The sequence below is a fragment of the Nothobranchius furzeri genome, chromosome 13, assembly GCF_043380555.1.
Source record: "Nothobranchius furzeri strain GRZ-AD chromosome 13, NfurGRZ-RIMD1, whole genome shotgun sequence".
NCBI classification, from domain to species: domain Eukaryota; kingdom Metazoa; phylum Chordata; class Actinopteri; order Cyprinodontiformes; family Nothobranchiidae; genus Nothobranchius; species Nothobranchius furzeri.
In genome coordinates, this window is record NC_091753.1 from 32216058 (window position 1) to 32228835 (window position 12778).

At 42.8% G+C, this 12778-nt stretch overlaps 1 protein-coding gene and 1 long non-coding RNA gene across 2 annotated transcripts in view; both read right to left on the reverse strand.

Annotated features, from left to right (window-relative positions):
* Nucleotides 1-436: 436 nt before the first annotated feature.
* LOC107380631 (uncharacterized) lies at nt 437-3520 on the reverse strand. Its single transcript, XM_054743427.2, has 4 exons — nt 3080-3520; nt 1909-2947; nt 1736-1799; nt 437-1616 (listed from the first exon to the last, which is right to left on the reverse strand). Exons 1-4 carry the CDS (start codon nt 3505-3507, stop codon nt 1528-1530), a joined length of 1620 nt encoding a protein of 539 aa, XP_054599402.1. The 5' UTR covers nt 3508-3520; the 3' UTR covers nt 437-1527.
* Nucleotides 3521-4176: 656 nt separating this feature from the next.
* The window catches only part of LOC139062494 (uncharacterized), a 30086-nt gene continuing 21484 nt past the window's right edge, over nt 4177-12778 (reverse strand). The window contains exons 2-5 of the long non-coding RNA XR_011516030.1: nt 4998-5063; nt 4564-4629; nt 4380-4490; nt 4177-4298 (exon numbers count right to left, since the gene is read on the reverse strand). This is a non-coding gene — a long non-coding RNA (uncharacterized lncRNA). The remainder of the gene's footprint in view (nt 4299-4379; nt 4491-4563; nt 4630-4997; nt 5064-12778) is intronic.

Here is a 12778-nt window from a genome sequence, read left to right on the forward strand (position 1 = left end):
TGTGTGTGTATATGTGTGTATGTGTGTGTGTGTGTATCTATATAAATGAATTAATACTTCAGATGTAAATACAGTCTGGGTTCTTTTCAATCATCTTTATTATATTTCAAATCTTAAAAACATTTTTTATAAACAATCTAGGAATTTGAATAGTAGCAATACATTTAAAGAAAGAATGATCCATCTCCAAAATTTTAGCTATTTACAAAAAGTGCTGGACACTTTAAATGGAAGAAATGTAACTTTCTTTAACCCTCCCACTGTCCTAATGGGTGACCCCTCGAGGAAAGTTGACCATTGAGCAGGGTTGATGGTTTATCCCTTGGGTCCACGTGGCAGGGGTGAGGTGGTGCTCACTCCTCATCGCTGCCACGTGGACCCAAGGGATAAACCATCAACCCTGCTCAATGGTCAACTTTCCTCAAAGGGTCACCCATTAGGACAGTGGGAGGGTTAAAACAAGGACCTTGAGAAGAGTAAACATCCAGGCATGCATCATTAACCATCAGAAAACAGTATTGCACGATAACAACATGTTTACCTTATTTACAGTATTAAACATCACAAAGCTGTGGCCAGCAAATCAACAATCACTTCTGTTTTTCTGCTGCCCATCTTTTCTTTTCTGTCTCATAAAAGGAAGACTGACAGAACTGTCTCCATGTCATTTCCTCCGTCATTCCTTCTACTTTGTACAGAGAGAAGACTTTACTGGGACAGTAGATGTATTTCCCTGTTACACCAGGAAACCCGGTGTGGACATGAGGACTGTCTCGGCCTTGTTTGATTGGCTTGTGGCAGAACCTGCATAGCCTTCCAGTGGGATGCTCCTCTTTTGCCTTCCTCTTTTTTCGTTCCTCCATAACCTGCTTTGCTTCTGTGGAGCGCAGCTTTGCAGCCTCAAGCTCTCTCATAAAAAAAGTTGAGTTGGCAAAATCAACAAATGGCATCCGTGGATCTGTCAGACCCTCTGGTGCATAGGTCTGTGGACTTTAACGGAGCAATAAAAGTATTTAACCTCTCCTGACTGGTAAAAGAAGTGAACACTGGATCGATCCCCCCTGAAACGTGACTTCGGCTGGCCACATGCAACACAGTTTCTTGTTCTTTTTTTTGCAGGTTGTTGTTGTTGTTGTTCCTGGTGCTTTTGGACAATGTCTTTTACCATTTTCTCAATTTCTGTTTTTGTCAGAGGGGGGTCCTGTGTCTTAATTCTGGGTGGGTTGACAGTGGCAGGGGGAATGGTTACCACAGGAACAGCAACAGTCTCACTGCCTTCTGTGAGGTTATGCCACAGCCGTTGGGTCTCCAAAAGTGTCTCTGAACTGGTGTTGAGTGATGAGCTTGTGTTTGTCATCTTAGCCAGGTGCTTTATGTAGCGTGAGAGATGCTGTTTAGTGGTGGGATGCAGGAGGCTGTTGGGGTCTCTGGATGCAGCTTGAACCAGAACGGCATACTCTGCAGCGACTTTAGTAAGAAAGTCTTTTTGCCCACGATGCTTTGCCATGATCTGGTCAATGGTTTGCCTCATTGGCTGTGTCCACCGAGAATGGTCCAAGGCAAACAGCACACCACCAGTTTTGATGGGACCTGTGCGAGCAGCACGAGGATAGGTACTACTGGGACATTTGATGGAGAGAAAATGAGAAAACCAAGAAGAAAATGTATTAATTTGTGTTGGAATATAAAGCCAAAAGTAAATATAGGAGGAGGATGAAAAGGTGACGTGAATTACCTTTGTTTGGGCTGGGCTGGGCTGTGGTCTGTGTGCCGAGCGCAGTTACACCAGCAGTGTCGTCCTGAAACGAGCAATGTAGTTGGTTGATGATCATTTGAATGTTGTTATTTGAAATGTGTCAGAACTAAAGCAAGGATCATGGTTATCTGAGCAAAGAGCTCCACCTTCACCTCCTCAAGTAGGTCAGTAGCTGTCACAAAGGGAGGGGTTGGCTCTGAGGTGGGAGAAGCTGGAGTGTTCTGTGCCCTGTGCTTATTCCAGTCCAGAGGGACGGGTTGACAGCCGGGCTCCAAATACTGCAGTCCAAACCGTTCTCCAGTGTCTGCATTGGAAACACACAGGGCAGGATACCTGGCTTTTCCCGTGACTTCCTCTGAAAGTTTGTTCAGCTCCGACACCAAAGCTGGATCGAAAACCAAAGGGAGCTGAACATCAGGCTGCTTCAGGTCCAGAAGGCGTTGAAAATTCCAGCGAGCCACTCCAATCATTCCCTGCGCCTGGAAAAGCTCTGTGGAGACCTGAGTTCCTGTGACCCACTTGGACTGATGAAAATGAAAACCCTCCTGCTGAGAGGTGCCTCGCACAGGGATCCAGACAGGTACAGCTGCCTCCTCCCCCTTCACATGGTTAAGTTGGACCATGCCACCATGTCTGTAGAGGACTCCCTCACCAACCTCTGGATCACTCAGACAGCCCCGGAGAATGTGGACACGCTGAATCCTCCACACTTTCAGCATGCTCGGTTTAAAAACCGGCACTCCGTCAGGGTCACTTTCTGAGAAGAACTTCTGCAGAACACTCTCTACTCTCACCAGCAACTCTCTGGGCTGTGGGATCTTGGTACGACAGTGCTGCCTGATATGCTGCTTAGTTGGATTTGGTGGCATTATGCCACAGAAGACATAGGCTTGCCTCAGTCGACGCAGGTCTGTCTGGTCAACAACACAGAAGGCTGCAGAGAGAAACTTGCAGAAAGCGCTGTGCAGTGGATGATGTTCAGATGTGCACTCTCTGGTGAAACGCCGCCTACAATGAAATAAATCCAGCTTAATGTTGATTTTACTGTTATAGCTTTGGCGAGAAGCACAGGTGTTGTTGAGTTTCCCAGAAGTTGCCTCAGCTATTATGTCATCCGTGGTCTTCCAAGAATCCCAGAGCAGGTGTTCCTGATGTCCAGGATTTGGGATGCGGAATGCAGCGCAGCAATCTCTGCAAATATAAATAAAGTAATGAAATACTAGTTGTACACAAATATATTTTACACTATAATTTATACCTTGTTTTAATGTATGAACAATAAAAAATAAGCAAGGCAAAGGGAACAATGATGTTTGACCTTACCTGTCAACCCACTTATGCGTGGCTTTAGGCTGTCCTGCAGAAATGTAACGGCAGGACAGCCCCTCGTACATTGGCTCCAGCGATTTGTCTGATTCAGACTGCAGCATCACCCAGGACAGGATCATCCAGTTCTCATTCATGACGGCATATGATGACATGGTGCCTGATGAGAGGACCACTTTCCGTGCCACCTTACGGGTGTGGTCAGCTCTGAAGACCTGCCCAAAGGTACCCTGAAGAAGCAGATTCAGCGAGTCCTTCTGCCTTCTGTACTCCTGAATGAGACAGTCAACCAGGTAATGAGCTTCAACAGCTACTCCATGCCAGCCATCAACATCACCGTACATCCCAAAAGCAGCAGGAGCAGCAGTTGTCCTCAGAGTTGCAGTGATGGTCCGCTGGCCATACAGTCCACAGTCTCCATCCATTATGTTTTTAACAGAGGAGAGGTATGCCAGGTGAGTACGCTCATACTTAAGATGGAGAACTTAATTTAGCTGGTTGGCCATGTCATTTGGAGACTTTCCTGACCGCCGCAGCTCATCCATCACGGTCCTGCATATGCCTTTCTTGTGGGTCAGAAATGCTGGAAAAATGCTGCAGAATCTATTTGGCAGCATGTTGACCCATTGAGGTTTATCTGCAAACCAGAACTTCTTGCAGACTCTACAGCTGAGGCGTGAGGCCAGGATGTAGTACTGCCCACTTGCTCCAAGGACAACACGAGGCCGACCAACTCCTGACGAGACCACGTGGGGGTTTGAGCAGTTGTAGAGGCATGGAAGTGAGTAGTTGTTACGCACTCTTTCCATGATGGCATGCTCTGGTTTCCAGATGAAAAATGGATGCAGCTGAAAATATTTGGGTGATGGCAGTTCATAGATGGAGTCGATGAGCTCTGGCTGAGGGGGGTTACGCCACAATGAGATCATGTTCATTGGGTGTCTCACCGGTCGAGATCCAGGCCACAGACCCAGGGATTCCATCTCCGTCTTCATCCAAATCCTTTGCTGGTGAGAGCAGTTCCATCGGCTCATATCCTGTTCGTAGCTGGGCATCGGTGGGACAGCAGGTCTATGAGACTAAGCTGGTGGATCTCTCGCTGCAGAGACTGCTGAAGGAGGAGCAGGTGTGGTGGGGTGGCCTAACACTGACTGACCAGAAACTGCAGGTGATGCTGAGGAAGCTGAAGATGCTGCAGGCGTTCCCGGAAGGAGTGCTGCATAACCACACAAGTAACCTTATAAGTATAATAAAATATAAATTAAATATGATTATTCTTTTTTTTTTACACACTCACCAAGGCCCGATACCGACTTCAGTCTTAAGGGTGGTGTGGTTTTCCTCAATGGAAATTTGAGGGCAAGTAACTCTGGAGGAACTGATAGTGGAGGCTTCAAAGATGCAGGACCTGTGGGGAAAACATCAGACGTTAGTATGGCTTAAACAAACCATATAGTATATGCACATGTGCATTCAGCTACCTGATGCAGAGGAGACCGGGGTGCTGCAATCATCAGACTGGTCTGGTTGTGAGGCTGCAGCTGATGCTGAAGCAGAAAAATCATTTTACTGCTGTGACCCACATCTGTCTTCTAAAGTCTAAAGATAATGGACCTCATCAAGTAAAATGTGGTTGTGGTATGATCACTGATTTGCATTTTTACCTTATTTTATTATGTGGTAATCAGTCTTGACATAAATGAATGATGCAGTTTTTAAAGTTCAATATTATCTCTTTTGTTTACTCTTTTACCCTGAAATTCAGTTTCATACCACACCCTCAGTGTTTCAGCAAACATGCAAATCTTAAACAAAGAAAACTGAAAAAGATATGTTCTACAAAGTCAATGTAGGTGGAAGAAGGTTTAAGCTTCGAGTGTCTGAAAACAGGTGCCCGAGTTCATGTGACGCTCACCCAGGTGGCGTGCAATAGCTGGTGGACAGGCAGCTTGTGTCTTTTGTTCAGTTTTCTCCTCTGAGCCTGTTTTGGGGACATAAGCACAAAAACATACAATGTGAGTAAAACAATTGTCTCTAAGTTTATTTGTAAAAGTCACAAGTTGTACAAATAACACTTTTTGGTCCATGCATGTTTTTTTCAGTCAACCACACCTTTACCTTTAACCAAAAGACCAGAGCAAATTTATTGAAAAGAACAAGTGAACTTTGGGGTAATTTTCCTTGGATTGTTAGTTATTTTAGACCATCAGAATAATTTTCACTAACTACATCAATACTAGTTTGGCCTCATCCCAGAGAAATAAATGAAAGAAAGAAAGAACTTTTTGGAGAGCCAATTAGCAAAGAGAGAGACAGGGATGTGTTGAAAGAGAGAGAGGAAGTAGAATCAATATCAAAACTAAACAGACGGTTCTATTTTTCCTTGAGGTGAACAACACACCTCATGATGTTAAACAAACATCAGCCATCAAGCAATTTCAAGTGTGTGTGTGTGTGTGTGTGTGTGTGTGTGTGTGTGTGTGTGTGTGTGTGTGTGTGTGTGTGTGTGTGTGTGTGTGTGTGTGTGTGTGTGTGTGTGTGCGTGTTAGCACTTCAATGCACCTGATGGGTGCACCAGCTGGTCATCCTGATGTGTGGGAGGAATTGGGCCTTGCGAGATGCACATGATTTGAACAGCTTTCAAAGCATTTCAAATACACACAATACAAACAATACTGTTGCTGATGAGAACCACAAATGGTTTAATTGTTGGTGGTTCATCAGCAGGATTATGAACTTCAGGTCAGTGACAGTTTACCTAATTGGGTGAAAGTTCTGAGAAAACCAATTTGAAGTGTCCATCCATCCATTTTCAGCCGCTTATCCGGAGTCAAGGGGACAGCTACCTAAATCAAGATGTCCAGACTTCCCTCTCCCCATAATTAGGCCAGCTCGTCCGGGCGAATCCTAAGGCGTTCCCTGACCAGCCGAGAAACATAGCCCTTCCAGCTCGTCCTGGGTCTTCCCTTGGGTCTCCTCTCAGTTGGATGTGCCTTGAAAACCTCACCAGGGAGGCATCCAGGAGACATCCTGACCAGATGCTCGAGCCACCTCAAATGGCTCCTCTCGGCACCGAGGAGCAGTGGGTCTAATTCAAACCCCTCCCATATGACCGAGCTTCTCACCCTGTCTCTAAGCCACCCTACGGAGAAAACTAATTTCGGCCACTTGTATCTGTGACCACGTTCTTTCAGTCACTTCCCAAAGCTCGTGATCATAGATGAGGGTAGGAATGTAGATCAACTGGTAAATTGAGAGGAGCTGATTCGCATCCCGAGAGATTTGAAGTGTGGATATTATAATTTGAATGATCAACGATCTGAAAAGAGCAACTCTATAACATTGTTTTCATATATTTGGGTTAAATATTTCTGAACATGAAGTTGCAATTTATGTGGTTCTACATTTGGGCTCTTTCGGGTATACTATTAAAGAAATCAATTCAATATGAAAAATAAACACATTTGTTTTGTTTATGCAATGTATTGGACATTGTGTTGAGGAGAGGCAATGATTATTGTTTTTTATCACCTGGTCTCAGCTGAAATGTAAATACTGTTTATAAATTGCAAATCCAAACCCTCATTATCCTGAAATTGTAAATTATTTCTATTCCATAAGCTATGAGGTTTTGTCAAATAGAACAAAAAGACAAAAAAAGGTAACTGGATTTTCTCAATTATTTCCCGTACTAGAAGGTGTGTTTAGAGTAATGCATTGCAGCACATCACAGAACATTCTTTGACCCATTTCTCAGCCGAGCTAACATAAACCAACAGGTTACAGTTTTATAAAACTCACTGTCTTCTAGGGCCTGCACGACTTGATTTTTTTAAAAGTCGACAGTCAAGTAATGAAAGTCGAGTCGACTTCGACTAGTCGTTGATGACGTCATACGCCGGAAGCGGGGGGGGGGGGGGTCGGTAGGTTCGCTGGAGTTTGTGACAATTAAAATTGCGCCCACATTTTCTAAGTTAACACATTTCTTTTAACAACGGTAGTTTCTGCTTCCTACTTCAGTCCTCTCCCCCCTCCCCCTGCGCAGCGGCCGCAAACTCACTGATGCGCCTGCAGCCTCTCGGAGTTCCTGCTGCTCTAAACATTTAAATAATTATTTCATTTTCTGTTCCTCACTTCTGATTACCTTCAATGGTGTCTGTTTGTTGCAACCACCAGGTACAAAAACAAACTTGTTTTTATTTGACTATTTTTCTGTCCTGCCTGTTTATTATCTTCCTGCATCTCCTCTCAATCCTAAAGAGAAACTGCTACCTGGGTTCATATATATTCACCTCATGAGTGACCTTTAAACTGCAGTTCTAAAAGATCTACTGACCGCTAAAACAGCGGAGTGCTCGCTGCTCGCCGGCCGACTACAACGGGACCGTTTTTGCTGCGGAGTTCGTGCCGGAGCGGAGCGGAGTGGAGATAGTGGAATCTTGGGGGTGCTTCACCGGAGGACAACAGGTGAAGAGCCTCGCTCCGCAGCAGCGAAATGCATCAGGCACAAATAACAGACAGAAAAAATGAAAGGAAATGAGCCGACATGAACGATCGCGTGTTTAATTTGTTTTTGAGGTGGTGACACCTGATTTGGCGGTGCTCAGGACGCAATGTCTGGAGCGCACATCAATGATCAGAGCTTTGCATGCACAAACTGGTTAAGATTGGGATGGGGGTGAGGGGAAGGTTAAATTGCAAGAGGGAAAAGGTCACAGTTTGGTTAAATGTCCGTTTTACCGCCGGTGTCACTACCGCACAGCGCATCGCCTCCGCCTCGATCCAGACGCGCAGGGGCTCATCACCTGCTGTCTTTTCCGAGGACTGCATCTTGTCAGTCATTATCACGTGACAGCGACTAGTTGATGACAGGCATAAAAAGTCACTACAGAGCCGTGAAGTCGACTAGTCGACTAGTCGACTATTTCGTACAACCCCTACTGTCTTCTGATTCTGTTGCACTCAAACTAGAGAAGGGTTAGATCAGCTCAATCAATAAAACAGCAGAAACGTGCCATTTATTGTTTCTATAATAAATCATACACATTGCGTTGCAATAAATTACATAAAAGATTCAATTTAACACTTTGCTGGTGCAAAGAAAATAACATTAGTTATGATGTAAGCATAAACCTATGAGTATGATGAACGAGTTAGGTGCCTGCAACAAAACATAGTTTACCTTGGAGAGATCATTACAGTTTTATATCATTTTAAAGAGTATACAAGTTTTAAAATAAAAAGTGACAAATACAAACATTTCGGCTCACTTCATGTTTTCCTAAGAGACTGCTACATCAGAGCAGGAACAATGAACTTGCTCGGAGCAACAAAGTGCACAAAACACTTGCTTTCTTTATCTCTTAAGCTCTCACTGTATTTCTTGGGTATTTTTGTTTAAAACCACTGCGGGGCCTCCGTGTTTACTATCAAACTATTGTTTGTTCGCATTATAATAACTCATTAATCCTGATCAAACTCAATCCAATGTTTTTGTTTTTCCCTACTGCATGGTCTTCATCTTTGCCTTGTTGTCCACACACACACACACACACACACACACACACACACACACACACACACACACACACACATGCACGCACGCACGCACGCACACACACACACACACACACACACACGGACACACACACACTTGTTTGTTTTCACTATTCATAATTTGGATCAGACAGAATGTTTGATAAGGTTTACAGTCTGTGTTTCCCCTCACAGAGATGGGAAACAACAAAAACAAACAGTCATAAATATATAATATATAGATGGTAATACCCATCTGATCGTGTCGGAGTAATGACACAACTTGAGACTAAAGCACTGATCTGGGACTGAATAAGGCAGTGGTTTGCTTGTGCAGCTGACAGCTATTGAAAGAAAGGTCCAAGAAATCAATAAAAAAATCAATTAAATGTGACTAAATACTTCTGAACCGCTTCAAAAAACATTAACACCACCACACTGAGTGGGTCAACAACTATTCTTATCACAGAACAGTCTCTTAGTCTCAGTTGCACATACAATTTTCATTTCATTTGGTTTTTTGGGCTGTTTTCTCCTGCAGAACTTAGATCTTAAACAAGGAGACAGAAGACTTGTACAGATTTCAGTGCAGCAGAAATCTCCGGCCTTTTTTGCTGAAGAGATAGAACTCAAACGGACTTAGAAATAAGTAGAAAATGTAATATATTTTTGGACTTTAAGGGTTAACAATACATTTGCATACCCATGATTCTTTAATCTGGCTACAAAGTTTTTTTTGTTTGTTTGTTTTTAACATTAATATTTATCAATTATCATTGTTATGTGTACCAATTTTGCATGGAATAATTTTAAGCAGACTGGATCTTAATTATTGTTCATTCATGCATTTTCTTCTGCTTACCTAAAGGAAGGAGGAGGAAGCCAGAAATCTCTTTCCCTAGTGAGACTCTCCAGCTCATCCTGGGGATAACAGGATGTCTCTCCAGAGAGTTGTGTGTCTTGGAGTCTCCCCCTCAGTGGAACATGTCCCAGAACCATTTAGAGGGGGTTGCCAATAGGAAAAGTCACATGCACGAATTGCCTCATTTGACTCTTTTTGATGATGAGGTGCAGTACTACTTGTCTGCTTGCTCTTCCTGCATAGACTCTACTATGAAGCACCCTACTCTATTCTGAGATCCTGCTGGTTGACCGAGCCCCTCTCCTCATTTTAGAGGATGAGCCTTGGTCCTATTAAAAGCTCATGTCTGCTGATTGTATTTGCAATCATGATCAAACTCACACGGATGGACCAAAAAATAATTAGTTTTGCCTTGGCTCGGCTCCTTACATGCCACTACGGTGCTAAGCAATGCTTTCATTGTAACAACCAAAGCCCATATCCACTGGCTTACCTCTCACTCAGTCCCACATCACCAAAGCCCTTTTTACAAGACACAAAGTGCCGGCAAATCAGCATAATGTTACTGCAATGGTGTGTCTTGTACACTCACCATGCCAGCATGCCATTGTGTGAATTTTTTGTGCCGGCATGGTTGATGGTATAATTACAGCAACGCCGGACTTGTAAATGCATAGAACACATTGGTGCAACAGAGGGAGGTGTCATGATCACGTGGGGAGCTACTGCCAAGACCAGTCGGCAACTAAATTGAAAATGAAAGTAAAAACAGGCTGAGCAAGTAAATTTTAAATAAAGGTAAAGCTGTTTAAACCCCATTTTAAATAAAAAACACATCAGTGGTATTCATTACGTATGTCTCAATTAAAAAAAATTGTATCCCTTAAAATCTGTACATATTCAACATTTATTGTTATTTTTAATCTTTTGAATCTTTTAAGTGTTTCTATTTTATGTTTTCTTGTTTATTCTTTTTTTTTACTCTCCTTTGTTGCTCCTGTAATGAATGTTATTGCTGTTGTGACGTCAACCTTTCCCCACGGGATTTTCTATTTTATTTCTATTCATTCCTCTATCTGTAATCTGTCCTGTTTTAAAGTAGGTGAAATCTTTTTTCACAGTCCAACAACAAAAATAAGAAATAGTAATTCTCTTAAATGAAAATGCAATATCTCACCTATAAACTCTCATGCTTTGGAGCAGAAAAGGTCAATAAAACCAAAATAATTCAACCCCAGTTTTCTCCACTCTGATTTCCTGTGATGCTCACCTGTTCCAGCCAGACCTGCATCTGTGGGGTTGGGCTCTGAGCTGAGGAAGGAGTTCATCAGTAACAGTTGCTCACACAGTTTTGTGCTACTGGACATGGAGAGCATCTGGATCACACAGTTGTGTCGGGGAGGGGGATAAAAGCTGCAGCAGCCACAGAGTCATAGTGACTTGAGCGCATCACTAAACTGGAGTTAAATCATCTCGGTCTGGAAGTTGGTCAGTGAGCTTTCTATATCATCAGCAAACAGATTACTGAGCTGTTAAAATCTATTTCTGGGCTTCAAAGTCGGCTAACTGCTGAGGAAACTCGGCGTTGAGTAAGAGGAGTGTTTTCAGTTTGTCCGAGGAAGAGGAAGTAACGCTGCAGACGCTGATGCTAGTAGCATGGACACTAATGACTGTAAAGACATACCGGTTTTTCTCCTTGAAGCATCAACATGTTCCATCTTTGTTGAAACACCCCTCCTTCTACCAATCTTTCTCTTCCTGGACATTTTGGGATGATGTGTGGACAGCTATTTTCACTAGTTGCATTAATTAAACACGCAAGTGGCTGCACTGCGACCTAATGGCGAGTCACTGCACTGGGAACACAATCTCCATGCATTATGGGACATGTAGTTTATAGCCAATGTGCACTTTGAAGTGGCATAGACTTATTTTAAGACACTTGAGTCTCTCGCGGGCTACATAAAATGATGTGGCGGGCCCCATCTGGCCTGCAGGCCTTGTGTCTGGCACATGTGCTCTAGACCCTCGTAGTTGTTTTAAATGAAAAAGACATTTGGCCTGTACCATAGGTGTGGACTGGAGTCACATGACTTGGACTCGAGTCAGACTCGAGTCATTATTTTAATGACTTCTGACGACTTGATTAAATCTGTAAAGACTTACAATTTGACTCGGACTTGAACGCCAATGACTTGCGACTTGAATCGACTTGCTTCTGTTGACTTGATGATGACTTGAGCATATTTGATATTTAAGCACAAAAGTGGCACGACATGAACAAAAATCATGATTCTTCATTCTGGGTTTGATCTTGTTCTGCTAACTGCAGTAGCTCTTTGTTTATAATCTAGTTCAGTTGCACTTTCTGCTTGTTTGAATGAATAAATGAAGCTTTAAGAAGCTTTATTTCTGGAAATTATTTATTATCATTGTCATTAAGTTGAAGTTGGATCGATGGCTTGGTTTTGACTTGAAAATTCGAAGTTAAGGACTTGGACTTGACTTGGACTTCCACATCATTGACTTTGGACTCGACTTGGTTGTCTTTGACTTGGACTTGACTTTAGATTTGACTGGAAAGACTTGTGACTTACTTGTGACTTGCAAAGCCATGACTTAGTCACACCTCTGGCCTGTAATGCATGTATTTTTAAAATTCCATTTAAAGCATGATCATAAAAATGACAATTTTATTTCTAAATATCAAGCAGAACTTCACACTGTAAACAAAAACAGCGTTTACCCATCTGTTTGTGCATGTCCAGACATCTCCATACACCACAGTTGGAATGAGATTTCTTGTAGTTTTTTTATTGAAATGAATTTATAATAATAAATTATAAAAACATGAAACACAACAAGGTTCTTTTTTTCTTGAACCCTCAGGAGCAAGATTTGCAGGAAAGCTTCTCAGCATGCAGTGGAGTAAATAGTCTTATTATGGAAATAAGTCTTATTTGCATGTGCTGTCCCTGGTGGCCTCCTTTTTATGTCACATTGTGTCCAACAGTGTTTTATTATTTTAACACTTCACTAGTTCCACTTGTGGTGAGAGTGATGGGGCCTCTCAGTCCTCCAAGACCCCATTTGATGTGTGCCTGAAATGACCTGGAGGTTGGGAAAAAAACAAAAAAAGTCATTGGGACATAAATCCAGATTATGTTTAATGGTTTAATTTGAAGCTTGTGTTTATTGCCCTTGCACACTTATTTTTACACACATCCTAATAAAAACACCAAGGCTCAGCAGAGAGACAGACTGAGGGTGACATACAAAGAGTGACAGTGATGTACATG

What these genes read in the sequence shown, in the direction of transcription:
- LOC107380631 (XM_054743427.2), bottom strand. Translation starts at nt 3,507, where the DNA reads ATGGATGGAGACTGTGGACTGTATGGCCAGCGGACCATCACTGCAACT. An exon ending in CTACTGACCTACTTGAGGAG is followed by an intron (nt 1,800 to 1,908) that starts GTGAAGGTGGAG and finishes TGCTCGTTTCAG; the next exon opens with GACGACACTGCTGGTGTAAC. An exon ending in CCAGCCCAGCCCAAACAAAG is followed by an intron (nt 1,617 to 1,735) that starts GTAATTCACGTC and finishes ATGTCCCAGTAG; the next exon opens with TACCTATCCTCGTGCTGCTC.